This window comes from Leopardus geoffroyi, chromosome C2, assembly GCF_018350155.1.
Source record: "Leopardus geoffroyi isolate Oge1 chromosome C2, O.geoffroyi_Oge1_pat1.0, whole genome shotgun sequence".
In the NCBI taxonomy this organism is placed as follows: Eukaryota; Metazoa; Chordata; class Mammalia; order Carnivora; family Felidae; genus Leopardus; species Leopardus geoffroyi.
In genome coordinates this window covers 140,211,654-140,232,163 of record NC_059333.1, presented here as the reverse complement: position 1 = coordinate 140,232,163, position 20,510 = coordinate 140,211,654, and the positions used below count along the sequence as shown (strand labels likewise).

The 20,510-nt window shown below is 39.6% G+C and overlaps 1 protein-coding gene across 6 annotated transcripts in view; it reads right to left on the bottom strand.

Annotated features, from left to right (window-relative positions):
• Positions 1-465: 465 nt before the first annotated feature.
• Positions 466-20,510, bottom strand: part of UBE2E2 (ubiquitin conjugating enzyme E2 E2) — a 372,155-nt gene continuing 352,110 nt past the window's right edge. For 4 of the 6 annotated variants that reach the window (XM_045436291.1, XM_045436289.1, XM_045436293.1 and 1 more), the window contains one exon: positions 466-1,359. In XM_045436291.1, coding sequence (XP_045292247.1) covers positions 1,262-1,359 — 98 coding nt within the window. In that variant the 3' untranslated portion in view covers positions 466-1,261. The remainder of the gene's footprint in view (positions 1,360-20,510) is intronic. The other 2 variants (XM_045436287.1, XM_045436292.1) reach the window with 1 other exon arrangement.

Sequence of the window (20,510 nt, the reverse complement as noted above, 5' to 3'; positions counted from 1 at the left end):
TTGACCGTGACTGACACAGTTTACTTCTCCCACCATAACTATAGAGAAAAAACAAAACCCAAACTCAAGGGTAATCATGACAACAATCTTCAGAGGAAAAAGGGAGAGAAATAAATTCAACAGTAGTTAAACACAATGATCAGTCTGACTTGACTTCCACTAGAAGGCTGTTTTTGGAGTCCCGTATTTTAACTGTCAAGTAAAGAAGGTTGTAACAGAAAGGAGGTCTATGACAAAGTAATGTGTGGCCAATATGTAAAGTGACAGTGACCTGAAACAACCATAAAATCATCAGGTTATTGACAGCTGGAGAAATTCCACATGGTAAGCAACTTAGCTACAAAGAAATATTAGAGGTCTGAGATGAAAAATACACTTGAATCTGTAACTGAATTAGACAAGCCTCGCTGCACGTAGGGCTATGCTGGTCACCAGGATACAAAGCAAACGCTGGGTTACCAGAAGTGCATTTATCAGCCACAGTGATTTATTGAGTGCTTTAATAATACAAGTGTACATCAACTGATCCACAGTCAAAAGTGGCAGGTCCCTAAGAAATTTACAAGCACTTTAAGTAAATCAAAATACATATTATTTTGTTCAATCCAACAGTCTTCTGTGTGGGAGACAGAAGGCTAGTGATAAACAGAGCCTCAGTAATGCACAGTGATTCTGATTGAAGCTTTTGTACAAAAAACTTGTTCCCAGTAGCATGCACCCACCAATAAAGACTTCAGTACAAAAAATTAACCCTAAGCACTACATTTAAGTAGAAATGAGATATAATTCTGAATTCGTGTTTTCCCAAAGATCACATAAAAGGAAAAAAAACCAAAATAAAACAAACACCCAACAAAAAACAAAACCACACAGTAATACGAAGCTTTGTAAGAAAGCTCTTACTATTACAGACCCGACATTGTTTGCACTGAAAACAAAAGTTCCCATCCATGTTGAGGTGGGAAAAAAAAAAACCCCAAATCTTTCAAGTTAATAGAAATCAAAAAAAAGGGAATAAATTGAGAAGGCAGGGGTGGAGGGAAGAGAGAGGGAAGAGGAGGAAGAGGAGGAAGAGGAGGAAGAGGAGGAAGAGGAGGAAGGGACAAGGGACGGGGGATGGATGACACACCATCAGAAAAAGGTTCAAAATGTAATAAAAATAAGAAGATCAGAACCGAGGTCCGGAGGGGTGGGCAGGGCTATTGATGCACTTGGTGAATGTGCTTGCACAGGTCCGGCGGGGGCAGCAGCCAGCAGGCCCCTATGTGGCATACCGCTTGGTCCACTGTCTGGCCATCCGGTCGTGCTCTGCTCTGTTGGTCATGTACTGTGTGGCGATGCTGCCCACCAGAGGGTCAGCTGGAAGGGAAGCAGAGCCGGGAGTCAGTAAACAGCAGCAGCACCTCCTCTTTCAGAGCTGGGGAAAAGGAGGGTCTGGAAAGCTAGGCCTCGTTCAAGGAGCAGACGGGGAGGTGGTGGAAAGCGGCTCTCTACCCTGGAACCACGTTGCTTTAGCAAGACCTGTAAATGCCCTGCCAGTGATAGATCACATCTCACACCAGTTGCCCAAAGAGTCGTCTGCTTGTGCCTTTACTGATGGCTCCTGTCATGTTTCCTGACAGGTCTCATTCTCTCTCCCTGTGCCCACCGCACGTCTCCCATCCTCCTCCCCTCGTTTTCAGATAGACTCTTCACTGAGAACTCTTCGGGAAGTGGTTGCGATGGCCTGGCTAAGTCCTCCACCCGGAGGCTTAGCCCCCCTGGTGGCCTGCACTGAGGGAGCCTTCAAGAGCCTCAGCCAAACACAATCAAGCAGCAGCCCCGAGTGAGACCCACTGACACAGGGCAAGATGGACTACCTCTCCCTCCAAACTGGGGAATGTCAAAATCCATATAGCTCTTTATTACAAAAATACTGGTAGATATTAAGTAATAGCTAATACTCAGATACACCACGTCCTAACACAAACATACTAATTCCATAAAACTCGGAGGAGCTGACACACCAGGAAAGTGAAACACAGGAGGGTAAGTCACTTGCTCCAGACGGAGTAAGTGCAGGTGCCAGGCTCTGAGCCTGGAGCCCCCACACTTCACTACACACTGCTCGGGAGCCTGCTCTCCACCCAGACGGGACCCCCCAAAATCAGAGCAATTAAGAAAAAGTAATTTAGGTTTCTGGGGACCCCAGAATGCACCCCCTTTTCCTCCATTCTCGTCTGATTTTTATTTCCTCTATTTTTGGTGTTGAGAATTTGGGTGTATTAGAGCAAGTGGATAAGAAAGAACCAAAGGGGAAAAGGAGAAAAATTAGCAAACACTATGTTAAAGACAAGAAAAGAGTCAGGAAGTGTGCCCATGCTCTAATACAACTGATAAATGGGGACGATTCTGAAATTCTAGCCTAGTAAGACATTCATGGTTATAGCTTCTTAATATTAGCGGTCCAAGAGAAACACCACCTTTTAATGATCTGGTGAGGGTGCTGCTGCTGAAGCTTTTGAAAGCCTTCTTGACCAGACACTGCTTACAACCTTGCTTATGTTTTCTTGGATTTGTGTTCAGCTTGTTATGATTATTCTAGGCAGAGGCCAGTGTCTTATGCTCACTTATATCACAAACAATTTAATAGACTACCCACTATTTGGGTTTGTTCAGAACTTCTGCCTCTCTTCACTTGCCCAAATCCTATAACTGAAACCATTGCCTAAACCAACCAGGTTCAAGAAGATGAAAACTAGGAATACCAAATGCTTGGAAACTGGCTAAGATACTGTAAAAAAAAAAATGCAGTCTTGCAGTTCAGATTAAGTAATGACTTTAGAGTCTAAAGGGACGAAGAGAGGCCGGAGTCACAAAAAAATCATCTTGCTCCAATTTCTCAGTCTAGAATGCAAAACCTTAGTGAAAACATAGGTATTCTTAAGAGCTGAGATCTACGTCACTGAAGACAGGTGTTTAATTGAACAGAATGTCCGTTAGTGAAATGCACTAAAGACCCATCTGTGCTTCCTAACTCAATGGTCACGGTAAAGGGCAGGTTTAATGTCAGAATGACCAGTGATGTTAATGTTCTGCCTCAAATCATATCCTCACAGTGTGGGCATACTGGAACAAGATAGTCTGTCATTGCAGCTCAAATGAAGAAGAAGGGGACAGATGAAGGATAGGGAACAGGAAGCTGTGGGAGGGAAAGGTTTTATATCAAGTGTTAATACTATTTTAGTAGGGGAAGAAAGGAAAATCTCACAAGGTGGAGAACTGATAAAATTAACATGCATTGTGCAAAATTTCTTTGTATGCTTAAACAATTTAACATTACATTTCTTTCAGAGATCCTTTTACCTTTTCAAGTCTGATTTTAAAAAGACTATTTTTTTCCACCTGTAAAATTATACATGCTAACTGTAAAAGCAATAAAAAACCACCTCCAACAATACATATAAGACAAAGTTGTAAGTGAAGACCATCTCCAAATTTACTCAGAAAGAAGTATTGTTAACATTCATAGATCTTCCTGAACTTCTTCTCTACACACACAATTAAAAAAAGATTAATGTAGAGACTGCTTTTATCATCTTAAAAAATCATGATATGGTAAATAAGTTTTTATGTCAATAATCACAAATTGATTTCATCATTTTTAACATTTACCTGAATAACCAACTTCTGGTCTAGAGACATTTGGGCTCTTTTCAATTTTTGCTTTTATAAACAATGCTGTGAGGAACATTACTGTGCACACACTTTCACAAATTTATGCAAATCTGAAATTTGTCTAATGTACAAATGAAGGAATAACATAAAGGTATAAAATGAGGGAATTTAAACATCGAGTGTTGTTAACCACGTAGTTCTCAATGTTAAAATGTTTTTGATGAATAGAAGAAAATTAAGATTGTAGGTTAGTGAGTCAAAACTATGCAATATATAAGCAGCAAATGACTATCACAGAGAATTTAATGGAATGAGACCCACTCTTTGTAGTGTATTTATAATTACGATCCTAAGTAAAAACAAATCTCCTTACAAAGGTTTCGTATTTCATGGATACAGATATGTCAGGGACGTAATAACAGTTTCCAAACATGCATTACTTGTTTCTCTAACAATTTCTTTCTAAAAAAGAAAAAATTCCCATCACTTTAGGTTTCTACATTGTTACTACTTTCCCAAATCTTCCTCCGTCTTTGATATTATCCTCTATTGGTCTTCCTCCTCTTACTAAAGAAGATCCACAAAATTTATCAGTGGATAAGTAAATTAAAGTTTAAGTCTTCTACACTTTTTGCCTTGTTCACAGCAAAAATTTGAATTTTTGAGAAGAGGAGCATGTTTATGCTTACAGCACAGGGCTGGATGATTTTAAGCACTTAATTCTCCCAAATACCATTGATGCATCTATTAGAGGTTCCCTGAGGCTGAGGAACAGGATTTACAGGGTGGGGTCAATGGAAAATAATGGGGGTGAGAGTTGGTTTATAATGTTCTTCATTAACTAGACCTCTAAACCACATCATCTCGTCTGTTTAATAAAAATGTCATCACTTTTTTTGACACAATACTAGCTATGAAATACTAGCCTGAATGAAAGTGCAAGACTGAAAGGCCATTGATTGGCAAGGGGCAGTACTACTTCCTCTTCTCCCAGCTCTACCTCCTGGTCTCACCTCTGCCTCCCAACACAGTTTCAGGTGCAAAGAGAAGCTCTTCACTAAATGCTTGTTGACTGAACAGCCATCATGATTATTTACAAGTGAGTGAAAGGTGATCATATTGAGTACTCTGCCCCCTCTCCCATTTTTTTTGAGATCTGTGGTCTGTGCACCTTTGATTCTGGAAGGTGAAGTCTCAGACAACTCCTCCTGCAACTTCATCGCCCAGCTGGCCTCTCTCTCTTGGCTGGGGCTACACTGGGTACCCTGGAAGCCAAATGGGTTAAAGCTTATCCAGAAAGGGAGGGGGAGGGAGACAAGAAGCAAGGCTAAAGGAGATAAAGAAGCAGCTGTATGGTAAGAGGGGACTGGAAAAGACAGGCAGACTACTAAACTGCTGAATGATTCTATTTGCAAGGTCAAAGAACATTCTATCTTGGTTGGTAGGCGATACGGGAAAAATTACATGGAAAAAAATTTTGATTCCCTTTTCTTAAGAAAACAAGTATGTTCTTAAAAAACACAAACAAAAGTAGTACAGAATACAGGAAAAGGGCATGGGCTTTGGATACAGACTGCTTGAGTTTATATATCAGTTCCACCAATAACTGAGTCACCTTGGGCGAATTACTTAACTTCTCTGTGCCTCAGTTTCCTCAACTACAAAATGGAGACAATAACAGTAATGACTCCATAGATTGTTATAAGAATTAAATGAATTAATTCTTGTAATGCACATACAAAATTGCTATTACTTTCAAAATAAAGACTGGCAACTAAGTGTTCTTGTGCATTTTTTAAAATACAAATCTGCTGGGGTGCCTGCGCGGCTCAGTTGGTTAAGCATTGGACTCTTGACTTCTGCTCAAGTCATAATCTCATGGTTGTGGGATCAAGTCCCGCGTTGGGCTCTGTGCTGAGTGTGGAGCCTGCTTGGAATTCTCTCTCTCCCTCTATGCTCCTCCCCCATACACACACACACTCTCTCCCTCTCTCTCAAAATAAAATAAAAATAAATTTTAAAATCTAAATCTGATTGTCTTCGTGAAGACATTCTCTTCAGATAAAATCTAAAAGTCCTTAGTAGGGCTCCCAAGATCTTTGATCTAGACCTAGTCTTTCTAGCCTCCTCTGCTCATGCTTGAAGCCAGAAAAAACAGCTTGCAGCTTCTTCAATAAGCCCTGCTCTTCCGTAAGTCTGAACTTTTGCTTCTGCCATCTCCTTTGCCTGGAAAGCTTCTATTCATTCTCAACATTTAGCTCAAGCCTAGCATCCTCGGGGATGTCTTCTAGGAGCTTTCTTGCAGTCTTAGGCGTCCCATTTCTGTTTTGAGTGTTCCCATCCCTATTACTGCACGGAGAATACTGTCTTTTCGTTGGCTGTTTACTAATCTGTATTCCCCCCTGGACTAGAACCTATGCATTCATTCGACAAATATTTATTGAGTCCCTACTCTGTACTGGGTACTGGAGAACTAGAGCTAAACAAAATCCTGCCTCATGGGGCTCTGCCTGTCACTCCGCTTCCCTCTTGCTAAGTCTGTTTACTGAGTGAATATAAGGATGGACGGAAACACATGAGACGATAAGTGAGAAGCACACACAAAATAGCAACCATATCGCTCCATATGGCAGGTATCCCTGTGTGGTAGTACCATTATAAGTTGGTTCATCACAGACGTTTCTTCTCTAGATGTGAATTATCGGCAAGTCAGAGAAGGGGACCCGATGGTGACTGTGACAGCTTTCTTTCACTTTTCTGTGTTTTTTAACTTAATTATTTTATTATTGAAATCTGTGCCTTGCACTTTGCCATTTCTTTGATTCCTCAAGGTTATAAACGACTGCCTTGCCAGCCGTTTCATAATACCTGTGATAACATGATTCTTTTAGCTCCCATCAAGTCACTGGAGGCTTTCTGTATGTCTGCCTTGAAATGATGTCAAGTAGCTCATTTTTGTGTCTTTCATGGAATCTTTCTTCTGTGGTTCGGTCTAACCTAGTTTTATTTAAGTCTTATATAAAATGAATAAGTAATAGATTCTCATTATAATAAACTCAAGTAACAAAGAAGTGCGTATGATATCAAAAACATTACCTTCGGCCCTCTATTTCCCCCATCCCTATACTCCTTCCATCTCAAGGTAACCACTGTTAACGGTTCGAAACTCATCCCTCCATACTTTTTTAAATTTATGTTTACATCAAATGGGAATCACATAAAAACATTCTGCAACTTGCATTTTCCTCTGTAACAATACACTGTGCTTGCATATATGGCAGTACGAATACACCTAGCTCATTATTTCTAATAATCGTAGGGCATTCCTTCATGGTTCTTCAGCATTCAATTCTCCGTTCCTCTACAGATGCACACTTAAATTTGATCTGATGTTTTGTTATAACAACTAGTATTACAGTTTTGTATAAATCTCTGAGCACGTGGCTGGAAGTACTTCTGGAGGGTAGATTCCTGTTAAGTAACAGTGCTGGACAAGAGAGTACACATCTCAAACTTTTGGGGAATACTGCTGAGAACTGCCTTCACTACAAGGAATTTACCTTGTTTCCAGGCATTCTCAGCCACACTGCATTACCTATCTTTGTAATTTTTTTTGTTAAGCTAACAAAGCCTGTTATTGTTGTAACTGCCTTTAACTTGATGCCTAAGGTTTCACGTTTGCTCAGTTTTGTTCACTATTTATATTTCTTTCTCTGTGAGTTGTCTGCCTTTGTCCATTTTTTCTGACCAATATGAAGGAGCACTTTATGTATTACAAATATCAGGCATGCACTGAAGTTTAGCTTGGGCCTCAGTATTTAGCCAAAATCTGCATTAGTGTTTGGAAGACCGAACGGACAGATGCCTCCTTTGACGCCATTTCTAGCTTTACCGAACTTGTGGAGCGCACAGATCATGTAAGTTACCATCATCTTTAATAAGCACGATCCCATCATTCGTACTCAATGCTACTATGTGAACAGTGGCTTTAAAAGTATTGGTAAGCGATACGAGTGTCACTTTGGACGGAAAATCTCTTTCAGCCAAAGACAAACACTGTGACACGCAGGGGAATAATCTGGACCTGCCTCCTCAGGTATTCAAACAAATGTTCCAAGTGAGATGGAAGAGCAGCTACCACACGTGAAGAGGCTGCTGGAACAAAACGGTTTGTAATACTGTCTGCTGTTAAACACCGGCACTGACAGGGAAGGACTTGGGGAAGACCAACGGCTGCTGGCAGGGAAGGCAGCACATCCAGTGACTGTGGGAAGCAGCAAGCATGTAAAAATATGAGAAATTAAAATGTGAGGGGAAAAAACCTTATGTTTGCTTCGTCAATGTTCAGAAAGTGATTTCTTTCAGCACCGCACAGAGCTTCCGCTCACGGGAGCACTTCAAAGACCCTGTGCCCCCACCATCAGCCAAATCCTCAGGGTCTGGGAGTTGAGAAGGCAAGTCTTTACCTTTCTGTAACTATTAGAGGAAAAGGAAGCTTACCGACCTCAGAGCAAAATCTTCATTACCAGTAACCTACACTGGCATAAATAACCTCTCCTCCCAATTCATGCTTTTCATTAAATGAAAACATCTATTTAAGTATTGCAAATATGCACAGGAGCCATCTAGTAGCTGGCAGTGCTGAGGAATTACATTGGTACATCATAATGACAAACTTTAAAAACATACTGAATTTTTAATAATGAAATTATAATATTACTTAAATTCTTAAAATTTCATATTTACTGCTGTATCTCAGAGGATCATTTTACGATGGGAATATTCAGCCTTGCCTTAGGCTGTTCATTGATTTTAACACTGACTTTTCAGTATTCAGCCAAAATAAATTCAGTGCACCTCTAACAATAACACTATTTATCTATTATGTGTGGAGAAAATATTTTCTCTCAGTGTATCATTTGCCATTTCACCTAATTTATGATGCCCGTGACATACATAAGTTTAAATTTTTTAATAAGTCTATTTTTCCTTAATATTTTCCAGTTTCATGTCATGCTTATTTATAAAGGCCCCCTTCGTTCATTCCAGTATTTTAGAAATATCCCCCTCTATTTACATATAGTAACTTTTAGGTGCAACGCTAGCTTTATCATTCCTAAGATTCCTATACATATCTGGATTTGATTCTGTACTTGATGTTCTTTCAATAGATTAATTTGTCTTTTGATTTATTTGTTCATCCTGCTTTTCTCACTATAGTTTTATAGTGTGTTTTGATATCTGGTAGGGTAAGTTCTTACCCTTTCCCATTTTTTTTCTTCACTAAAATTTTACTTAAAGAACCCTAATCTTGATGAGGTTAAGACTCGGAGCATTTAAAGCAATTTCACCCACGGGTATAGGAATCTTCTGATTCTTTTGAAGAATGTTATCAAGATTTAGGAATATCTGAGATATTCCTCTGGATCTGCTAATTAAATCAAGTGAGTAGGACAGAGTTAAGGTTTTTGTATTTTGGAATGTGGGGAAACAAGACTACTAATTATAGGCCTAGCCCAAACCAGAAAGATTGTTAAATATCCTGAGAAGATACATTTGATTTAAACCAAATGGTGAATATTACCCATAACATAAACTAGATTTAAATTTGAGAATGCTAAATAGAACTGCATACAAGTCTAGCAAGATAGGCTGTTACTTCCGAATTAATAACTAGTGATGGTAAAAGGTGCTGAGTATCCCAAATTCTAAAGAGACCATGAGTACCTTCCATAAGACTTATTAAGAGAAGATGAGCTGGCTTGGACAGCCCCAGTCCCGTCATAAAATATGGGAAAGGAGAGAAAGAAGTTTTGTGGGAGTACGGAGCTATTATCTTGGGAGTGTGGAACTTCCCTGTCTCCCTTCTCCCACCACCACAAAAATGGGGAGAGGATGACTTTTCCCTCTCAAAGGCAGGTGAAGAGAGTACCAAGAGACCCAACAGTAAAGACTGGGGTGCCTGTAAGAAGCAGACTGGAGTGTGATCCCCGGCCCGAGATTTGCCCCTTGACTGAGTAGCGAGAGGGAGCACCAAGGAAATGGTCTATACTGTCTCTGCTAGCTCATGAGTGTCCTATCAAGAAGGCAGCTCCCCAAAAGAGGGGACCATAGTAGCTAAGAGGCTCTTAGGAGAATGCTATGAGAGGGGCAGTGGTATTCTGGAACCAGCATGCCAGCCAATTTTTAAATTTTTAGGAATTTAAACACCACCATTATTAAAAATTAACATTACAATTAAGTTATTTACAAACAAGGGGAATCCTTAAAACTCATCATTTCTTAATTATTTTACTGCTATGATTACTAGTCTCATAACATTTTTTTATGCCTACTCCATCTGTATGGTGGAAAAAAACAATGTGCTGCCATGCATCTTGCCCCAGTTATGCATCCAATAAGGTCATGCATGTAGCCTGAATTGGCAAATGCTACAAATTAGGACTTGGTTTATTGTTTTATTGATTGTCTGGAGCTAAGAAAGCGATGGAAAAAATGCAAATAATACAGATTAAACCTAAAAGTGTAGTATGTCTAGAGTCCTTACATTGTCAAAAGCATAAAAACTGGAGGATATATTCTTCCAGTATTGAACCTATTATCTCAATTCAGCAAAGGAGTTGCTCATGACACTAATACGTGAAATTCCAAAATCCTTCTTTATTTCCCTTCGGTCTTAATTTTTTTTAAAATTTTTTAATGTTTATTTATTTTTGAGAGAGATAGAGTATGAGTAGGGGAGGAACAGAGATAGAGGGGACCCAGAATCCAAAACAGGCTCCAGGCTCTGAGCTGTCAGCACAGAGCCCGACGCAGGGCTCGAACCCGCGAACCATGAGATCATAACCTGAGCTGAAGTCGGATGCCTAACCGACTGAGCCACCTAGGCATCCCACTTTGTCTTAGTTCTTAAATGAAAATATCATCCGTTCATGTTAGAATTCCACTCATTTGTCAGCTGCAACCACAGGATGGAAAAAAAATCACTGACTCACTGCTGGGAGAGTCTACTGACTACATGGCATTTACATTAATGAGTATTGTATATTTCATTACTTGTAAGTCGTGTACTACACATTCTTTACATCAGTAAAATATGTAATAGACTTACGTACACCACCCCACTCCCACCCCTAGCCCGTTGTTAAATATTTACCAGGACACAACAGGAGAAGGGGTTATTAAGAGGCTGAGCTAGGGCTGGGTCTTCCACATCAGGGAATCGGGCAGTGAGCTCTCCCAACTACCCACGAGAGGCAGCATTTTGACACCTGTCACCTGTCACCTAGAAGGCATGGACGGCAAGATGGTGCTTGCCAAGAAGCAGTGAAGATAATAACCACAGGAAATTAGGTAAAGGGACACCATCTTCACTCATTACCTAGCCTCCATATGCTTAGGAGTTAGGCCTTGAAGAGGGAGGAGAAGGGGGTATCTGAGAGGCAGACCATGTTCCATCCACCCTGATGGGAGTGGAGGAAGAAATTAGATTTACATCAGGTATGAGGTGGGAGTTTAAAAAGGGACCAGACTGGCTAACTGAAAGTGACCTGGATGGTAGGAGATCTGCTAAATATTATTAAGGAATAGAAAAGCAAGATCAACAAAATAAGGCCTAAGGCAGCGACGGGAGAAAATCAAAACCATTCCATATTAACGCCCACTGAACTGAGACTGCTCAATAAACACAAAATACACTGGCTCTGATCTCAAGTACACGGTTGATAAAATATTTTTAAAAATTTAAAAGCTCATCCTAGAAGTCTAACACTGTAGTGCTATGTACATTAAATCAATGTGTTTTGAAATATCAAGTGTTCTGTTAGAATAGACTCATCTAAAGAACAGCACAGATGGTGCATTCCTACTGAGAAGCTATTGGATTACAATGCCAGGCTTAGTTAAGCAATAATTCCTAATGAACTCTAGGAAAAGAGCCTTACAGTAGAGGACTTGCTTAAGACACCAGAAATTCACACATTGCTTTCCCCAAAAGACCGCTGCAAAGAGCTGTTGCTGAAGCAAGCAGGAGTCAAAGATGCCAAGATGTTGAAACTGGGTTTTGTTTTTTGTTTAAAGCAGCTTCAACGAGATACAATTCGTACAATTTACCCAATTAAAGTGTACACTTCAATTGTTTTTAGTACATTCACAGTTATGCAATTATTACCATAATCCATTTTAGAACATTTTCATCACCCCCAAAAGAAACCTGGGACCCCGTGGCAGTCACTCATCCTCCCAAATTTTCCAGCCTGTGGTATCCAGTAATCTACTTTCTATCTGTATATATTTGTTCTGGACATTTCATATAAATGGAATCACACATATAGGGTCTTTTGAGATTGGCTTCTTTCACAAAACATAGTATTTTCAAGGTTTTATCCATGTGATAGCATGCATCAAATCAGACCTCATTCATTTTGTTTTAATTTAACGCTTATTTATTTTTGAGAGGGAGACAGACAGAGTGCAAGCTGGGGAGGGGCAGAGAGAAAGGGAGACAGAATCTGAAGCAGGCTTGAGGCTCCGAGCTGTCAGCACAGAGCCCAATGAGGGGCTTGAACCCATGAACCGTGAGATGATGACCTGAGCCGAAGTTGGACGCCCAACTGACTGACCCACCCAGGCACCCCACATTCATTTTTTATTGCCAAATAATATTCTGTTGTATGAATATACCACACTATGTTTATCCATTCATTAGCTGATGGACCTGTGGGCTATTTGCACTTTTTGGCTATTAGAAATAATGCTACTATGGACATTTTGCTTGAACATGTTTCCATTCCTCTTGGTATATACCTACGTGTAGAACAGCTTGGTCATATGGTAACTCTTTGTGGAACCATCATAGGAATTGCCAAAGTGCTGTCCAAAGAGATTGCATCATTGTACATCCCTACTAGCAACGCGTGAGGGTTCCAATTCTCCACATCCTCATCAATACTTGTTATTATCTGAGGATGGGAGATTATAGTGAGAGAATAGCTTATTGGCCCATGTGTACCAGGTATCCAGTTATTAAAAAATGTATACCCTTTATAAACACTTGTTACTGCCAACCATGGGAAACAAATGATCTTCAAAAGGGTATTTTTCTCATGGTCTCTAGCTGCAAGAGACTGAAGATTATCCTGGATCCGCTCTTCCCTCTACTTCCAACCCAAATATAAGTAAAAAAAAAAAAATGACAACAGCAATCAATGGGACTTGTTTGTAATGTACATCTTTTCTTCAAAATAAAAAGTTTTATTTTTATTCCATAGTCCTCGAATGTAGTCCACTCTCTACAAACAAGTATTGTAATTTATCAATTTTCCCATTGCACAGTGTTTTCTATTTACACTATTCAGTAGCTAAGAGTGGTACAGGAGATGGCTTTCAAGGGTGAGTGTGAATATAGCAATTGTGTCCTACATACTATCATACGTGTCCACAGTCTCCGTTGCATCTGGGAATCTGGACTTGAGTCCAGGGATATAAATAACCCAACTCAGAGCCAGAGATGGACAAGAATCTCCAGGGTGTCAGTTTACCAGATCATTCTGACTGCCTTCAAGTGCCAGACATCTGTAATTGAAGCAGCTCTAAGGATGCTGTCCCTGTTGAGGAATAACACTGAGGGTGTAGGCTTTGATTAGGGCGCAGGCCTTGCTCTTATCCTCTCCTCTGAAAGGAATCTTGTTGAGTTCTATGCTAAAGCTAGAACCCAACCATTCTCTCTGTCTATCCCTGTGCTTGCTAACTCCTATCTCTTGGTGAGGGTAGGCAGTATTTCTTTCTCAGTCTTGTATCACAAAACCAGTAGTATTTGGGCACTTTGGGTGACTAGTCAATAAGTATTTGTTTAATGAGTGAATTAATGGGTAATCAGACCCACTGATGAGGATGAAATTTAGCATGTAGATGTTACCAAGTTCCTGGCATCTTCCTCCTTCTCGTGCATAAGGCTAAATGACATTTATACCTGTAGGATCAGCAGCTCTCCAAGTTGCTGACTTGAGATAGTAAACATTTGGGCAGCCCTAGTGTCATTATTTTGTGGTTTAATATTTAGTTATCTCTGCTCCGAATCTAAAGCAGACAATATGATCTATTTCTTTTAATTGAACTCTCGCTTTCTTCAAGCTTCCCTATCTTCTTTCTCAGTCCTTGAAGATTTCAATTCTCGTAATTCATATAGTCTTTTTTTAAGTTTTTTAAAAAAGCTTATTTTTATTTATTTTGAGAGAGAGACAGAAAATAAGTGGGGAAAGGCCAGAGAGAGAGGTTAGACAGAATCCCAAGCAGGCTCCATGCTGTGAGGGAAGAGCCTGACGCGGGACTTGAACTTATGAACTGTGACGTGACCTGAGCCCAAATCAAGAGCTGGATGCTTAGCTGACTGAGCCACGCAGGTGACTGAAATTTGTATATTTGGTCTCTGTTCAGTATTTTCCTGTTTTATGGTATCTTGCCTGAACTCGAATGGGTTGTTTTAACCCGGTGGGCAAAATGTTCTCCCCTACTTCTGCTTCAGCCAAGTGGGCAGGTCTAATTCTAGGACTCAAACTATTATTGTACTCTTCTAATATAGGTAAAGAACCATGTCCAAACAAATTCTAATATATCATAAGTGGCAAACTGTTTCTCATTTTTCTGCTAGCAACATGGGGTGACAGGAGGGTTAACCCACTGGGTACCATAAACTAAGTAATATTCACTGGTCTTAGAATGCATCCTTCTTGTTCAACAGGATTGGTTTAGAAATCTGTGGGAGATCAGGCATAGCCAAGTTTACACAGGTGCTAGGGATGTTGTCATAGTGGCTAGGAAGCCAAATCCTGGTGATTCTGATCCCCAAATATCTCTTGGCCCTTCTCTTCCTCTTCCCTCTACATGGTCTCTGTCATCTCTTACCTGGATCATCAAAATACATTCTTAAACCTCTCTGCCTTCAGTTTATTCTCAGGTGAACTAAACCTTAGTTTTTAAAGTCACAAACCTGGTCATGTAAGGTCTCTCTTTCAAAACTTTCTATTCCTGCCCAACTTCACCACCATGCCCATCCCACACGAGATCCCCAAGAGCAAGGCTAACTATGCATAAAGATGTACTTTTGCTAGTAACCTGTTTGATGTCCCTGATGATTTTCACCCATTAAATTGTTTTTTTCCCGTGGTGCCTGGGTGGCTTACTTGGTTAAGCATCTGACTTTGGCTCAGGTCATGATCTGATGGTTCATGGGTTCGAGCTCTGCATTGGGGCTCTGTGCTGACAGCTCAGAGCGGGAAGCCTGCTTCAGATTCTGTGTCTCTCTCTCTCTCTCTCTGCACTTCCCCCACTCGCACACTCTCTCTCTCTCTCTCAAAAATAAACATTAACAAATTGTTTTTTCAGTACATTAAAAAATATTTTATCTCCTTTTAAAAAAATATTTATTTTTGAGAGAGAGAGAGATAGGGGCAGAGGGAGAGAGAGAGAGAGAGAGAGAGAGAGAGAGAGAGAGAGAGGAGATAGAGAATCCCAAGCAGGCCCTGCACTGACAGTGCAGAGCCTGATGCAGAGCTCAAACTCACAAACTCTGAGATCATGACCTGAGCCGAAATCAAGAGTGGGTCACTTAACCGACTGAGCCAGGTACCCCTGTTTTTTCAATATCTTAATCATACTTTTATCTTCAATAAGGGCTGTTCTATTTTCCCTTCTCTTTAGACAACTATTTAGTGTTTACTGTTTCTGGAGGAAATATGTTTTCAAAAGAGGTAAACATATTAATGTGACAGAACGCTGTAACATAGATTAGTGTGAAATCATTCAAAAAGGAAAATTCAGCCCAGAACAACAACTCCTGACAACAATTTGGTCAGTCTACATTGTCCTTGTCTTCCCCAGGGAGATCAATCTGTGCAGAAGAGGAAGAAAATACAAACCACTGATCTCATGGTAGAGACTGGGGTGTGTGTTATGAAACACAGAAAGGAAGAAAGAAAAGAGGTGAGACAAAACAAAAAAAAGCACTTATCAAAGTTATCTGTCTACATATTAACTCCTTAGAAATAATGAACTATTGTTTCTGATTTTATTTTTAAGTAATCTCTACACCCAATGTGGGGTTCGAACTTACAACTCCTGAGGTCAAGAGTTGTATGCTCTACTGACTGGTGCCCTAATAATGCTGAACTATTTAGTCACAGTCATTTTGTCCTGTATGTGAGAAAGAGAAAAAAAAGATCAAATTGCTTGTTGTGGGATTTTTCTGATCAGCATTTTAAACTGGATTTTAAACCTTTTCAGAATGAAGCCAACTTCTCTCTAGCCAGCTGGCCCCTGTAACTGGTGGAAATCCCACCTCTTCGCTTCCTGCTGCTTCCCTAAGTAGGTCTTTGATTACTCCTAACAAGCCCTGTTGCACCGGCCTCTCTAACCTGCTGACCGTTCTTCACCTTAATACTTCTCAGCCCAGCTGCAAGCCTCTCTTACTTTGAAAAAAAAAAAATGCCAGGCCTACTTTGGGACAAGGACATACACAAAAACTCTCCACCTTTCCCACTCTTCACCTGAGTGTAGTAATTCAGAGTTGGGCCTCTCTCTAATTGACTGCATAGCAACTTTGTAAAGTAGGGGAAATCCAGCTTGTGTCTGGTTGGCTCCCTCCCCATTTGGCTGATTTCCTGGCACATTTCCCCCTCCTGACATGCACAGACCTTTCTCTCCCAGAGGAAATGTTCATATGCCTGATCATAATGTGACCCTCCTCTAAGGTGCCATCTTTTCTACAGGTATGCACATTTTCAAAGAGAAATACAGAGACCACATGTAGCACCAAGTAATGAAACTAATGAAACGTGATTGGAACAAAAGAGTGTGTGCGTAATTCAGTTGTTTTTTGACTAGGAGGAATCTGGGGTTCTTCAGATCACACAGCTGAAAGCTACCATCCACTCTGCCACTAAGGCACCCACCCAGCACAGTGTCTGACACACAGTTGTATCTTTTCCATCCTCTCTCATAAGCCTGGTTTTGATTATTAGTTTTCAGGTAGCTAGCTGTGCTAGTCATTCTTCATGGAAATCTGACCCTCATTGATGCTTTAACTTTTCAAATGACATTTTAGCATTCATATTCTACTACTTTAATTCTTTTTCCAAAACACATCATTAAAAGTGAGAAGATAGGTTATAGAAAACTACCTTCTTGGCTGTGATCATATAGATCATTTAATGGGTGGGAGGGACCATGCTTTTTTACCCTGTGGATGATGCTAACAGGGGTTCACCTATAGGGGTTTTAACCCACCACTATATTTATTCAAGATTGGTCAAACCATGGCATTCTTTTTGGACACTCAAAGGCCACCCTTGATTCAACAAGAAATAGGACATGATGAGGCCCTAATTTTTAAATACTGTGTGGTGGGCACAGTCATAGGTCCCTAGATGCAAGGCTTCATGTGGAGTATTTTTTTGAAACTAAATTTCGGTGTTAAAATTCAATCTGGTAACAGCCACTAAATTATACAAGCATATTTAAATTCTAAAATAGTTATTTTTATAGCAGCCTTATAAAGTTTAATTTACCCCCTTGCCCTGAGAGATTTAATGAATGCTTAAAACAGATCCACCTATTTTTCTATAATTGGCTACATTTGTTCCCAGTATAAACATTCTGACTAGATTTGCATAGTGATTATATGTCTGGAGCTATATTTTTTGGTGGTGGTGGTGGTGGGGGGGGGGGGGAATGAACAGACCTACTGCCCCTAAATGAGAATGAACTCATATCTGCATAAACAATTATATTTTCACTTGCAAATTAGGTACCGTTTGTATCTATAAGGTTTTCCTTGCTTAAACAGCCATTCTTCAGACATACACACAGTGAATATTCTTAGGAATGATGGTTTTAAAAATATACATTTTTTGCAAGGTTAAATCAACCCTCTAGACCTGTTTGTTTTGCTCTATTTTGTTAGAGGTCATGAGAACAAATTTTTGGTACTGACACATTACTATAGTGTCTTACTTAGGTTTAAAGACACACACACACACACACACACACACACAAATACAGCCCTATGGAAAATATACTCCTCAAAGACTATTTGTGATGAGAAAAATTAATAGAGTGGATGTCTTTTTAAATTTTATCTATTTGTTACATTTCACTTATAGAATACTTTTAGTGAGAATTCTTGTTTACATCCCTAAATTGTCAGTTTGAAATTTACGGACATCAAAAATATTTTTATTCTTCCAGATAAAACACTGAGTCAAAAGCTTCAAAGAGAAAATCATTAGAGAAAACATGACCTGCTCAGCACACCAGGAGAGCCTTCCAGTTCCATAGTAATAGCAGATAGTAGAGGGATAACTGAACAGCTTCTTGGCCTCTAAATGAGAATACGGCCACTATTTGTGTGAACAATGACTATATTTTCAATTGCAAATTAGGTCCAGCAGGTACTATAGGGCTTTCCATATTTAAATTTCTCAGTCCAGGATGATCAAAAAAATTAGTAATCAATCAAAATAATATTGGAGAACTATTCCTGTAAAGATAACAAAAGAATTAATTATCAGCATTTAACTTGGTTAGAGGTTATTTCTAATGTACATGCCACCAAGCCACTGTTGTGTCAACTCATGCAAAATATTTCAACCAAACTTCAAAATTCTTATCGAAGGGACAAGTAGAAGTTTGTGTCCTTTATTCAGTATCGTTAAAGAAAAAGGAAAGAAGGACGGATATACAAGGATATATAAACTGCTCATGGCAGGACAGTCAGGCTCTACTGGTATTTTTTTTTTAAAGTTTTTATTTATTTTGAGAGAGACAGAGACAGAGTGCATGGGAAACGCAGAAAGAGAGGGAGAGAATCCTAAGCAGGCTCCTCACAGTCAGCTCAGAGCCTGACAAGGGGCTCGAACTCATGAACTGTGAGATCATGACCTGAGCCAAAATCAAGAGTCAGAGGCTCAACCAACTGAGCCACCCAGGCGCCCCTAGGCTGCTGGTGTTAAACAACATGACTATATCTTATTTCTAGAGACAGTAAGTTTTGCTTAAAATCGGACATGAAAATTAGCTTAGTAATTTAAATCTAATTCTCATTTGTACTAAGTTCAAGTCTCTAGTATGTGATATCTGACACGGAAAGACCCTCAGGTAAACTAGTGTGGGGGTGACAGGTCATGGTTAAGGCTGACCGAAAGGCAGAGAAATGAATGTTTAATGTTTTCCATGCTCAATGGCTCGTTGGGATTGCCTGTCCCTGGGAGTGATGTTAAATGCTGAATGAAATGCACTTGGTTTCCTTAAAAGGTGCCTGGCTGTACTAACAAGGCAACCCTCAAATTTACAACCAAGCTTTAAACCAAAATAAAAATGAGTAATTGTTTCTCCAGAGACAACATAAAAATAAAACTTTAGTGCTTAATTTCATTAGCTGGTTATTTTTAATCTGTCAAAACTAAAGTCCATGAGTTGTAATGTTTAGCCCAAATCTACAGCAAATTGTTACATTACACTTGTGTTGAGACTTCAGTTTTCTGATGATTTGACTGATCTCGTTAGAATTTCTTAGGAAATTGTACTTAATTTGTATCATGGGAATGAAGGTGTTGTAAAAATTTGGTTTAAGAACTTGAATTGGTTAATAAATAGCATTTAGATGAGCAGATTTTAGTGAACACAAGTGTGGAAACAGGCAAACCAATACGCCCATCCTGGATCGGGATTATCCAACTGATGGATCCTAAGAAACTATGTCATATTTTAAAAGCTGGTACACACTACCCCTTGCATTCACTTAAAATATGCCACAAGGAAGGATGAAATTCTGTAAACTAACCACAAGTGAGTCCACTTTGGGAAAATCTGCTGAGATGGTACCTTGAAATTCCTTTTCTTTGGAGACTGATTTCAGGATGGTCCAAACATCAATGCTACTTTTAAATGGGTCTGAGATTCAGGCATCAAACTGAGAAGAGATGTGTGTATACTTATAGACAAGTCTGTGTATGTGTCTTCTTAGGTGTATAAAAGTGAGGGGCAAAGGAGCAGCTATAATGAAATGAAATACTGATTGTGTATACTTGCACTTATTTGGGTTTTCACCCTGTACTTACAGAATAGAAGATATTAAGCAATGTACTTTCGAGTTCTGAGAATGAATGTGCAGATCAGACATGGTTAAGTCTGAGACGAGCCCGAAGTCATGGTGAAGTATTCAGGCAACCAGGTTTTGTTAGGGCATCAAGCCATTAGTGGCTTTGGAGGACATATCTCATTAGGCGGAACCAACGCTTGCCCAGCCACTATTGTTGGTGTGTCTTTGATAAAATGATCTATAATATAACCTTCAAGGGATATCAACCCGGAGTATAACAATGAGAAATGCAGTAAGACAGCCATTTTGACATGCTCGTCTCAGACGTAGGCTGACCTAGTGTGTTGATGTCAAGAGACACAAAAAACTAGAATGACTTTCTAATGGAATTTGTCATTCTCTATAAACTCCAAGGAAGCCTACTTAAGCCTCATTGGTGGACAAGAGGGTAGAGAAACAGAATAACAGAGTACCTCGCTAATAAAGAACTGAGAATTTACCTTTGAAAAAAGTTACAGATGAGGTCTGCCAGGCTTCTTTGAAAAACTGAGTAAATGACTAGGAAGTTGAATCTCATCAGTTGTATGAAATACATCATACATTACTGATAGGTAAAGAAAGGAATAATGTTACATAACAGACCAATTCTGTGTGCATGATTTCAGAATGTTAGTATTTGTTAAAAAAAAATTCTTTTTTAAATGTTTATTTATTTTTGAAAGAGACAGAGACAGAGTGCAAGCAGAGGGAGGAGCAGACA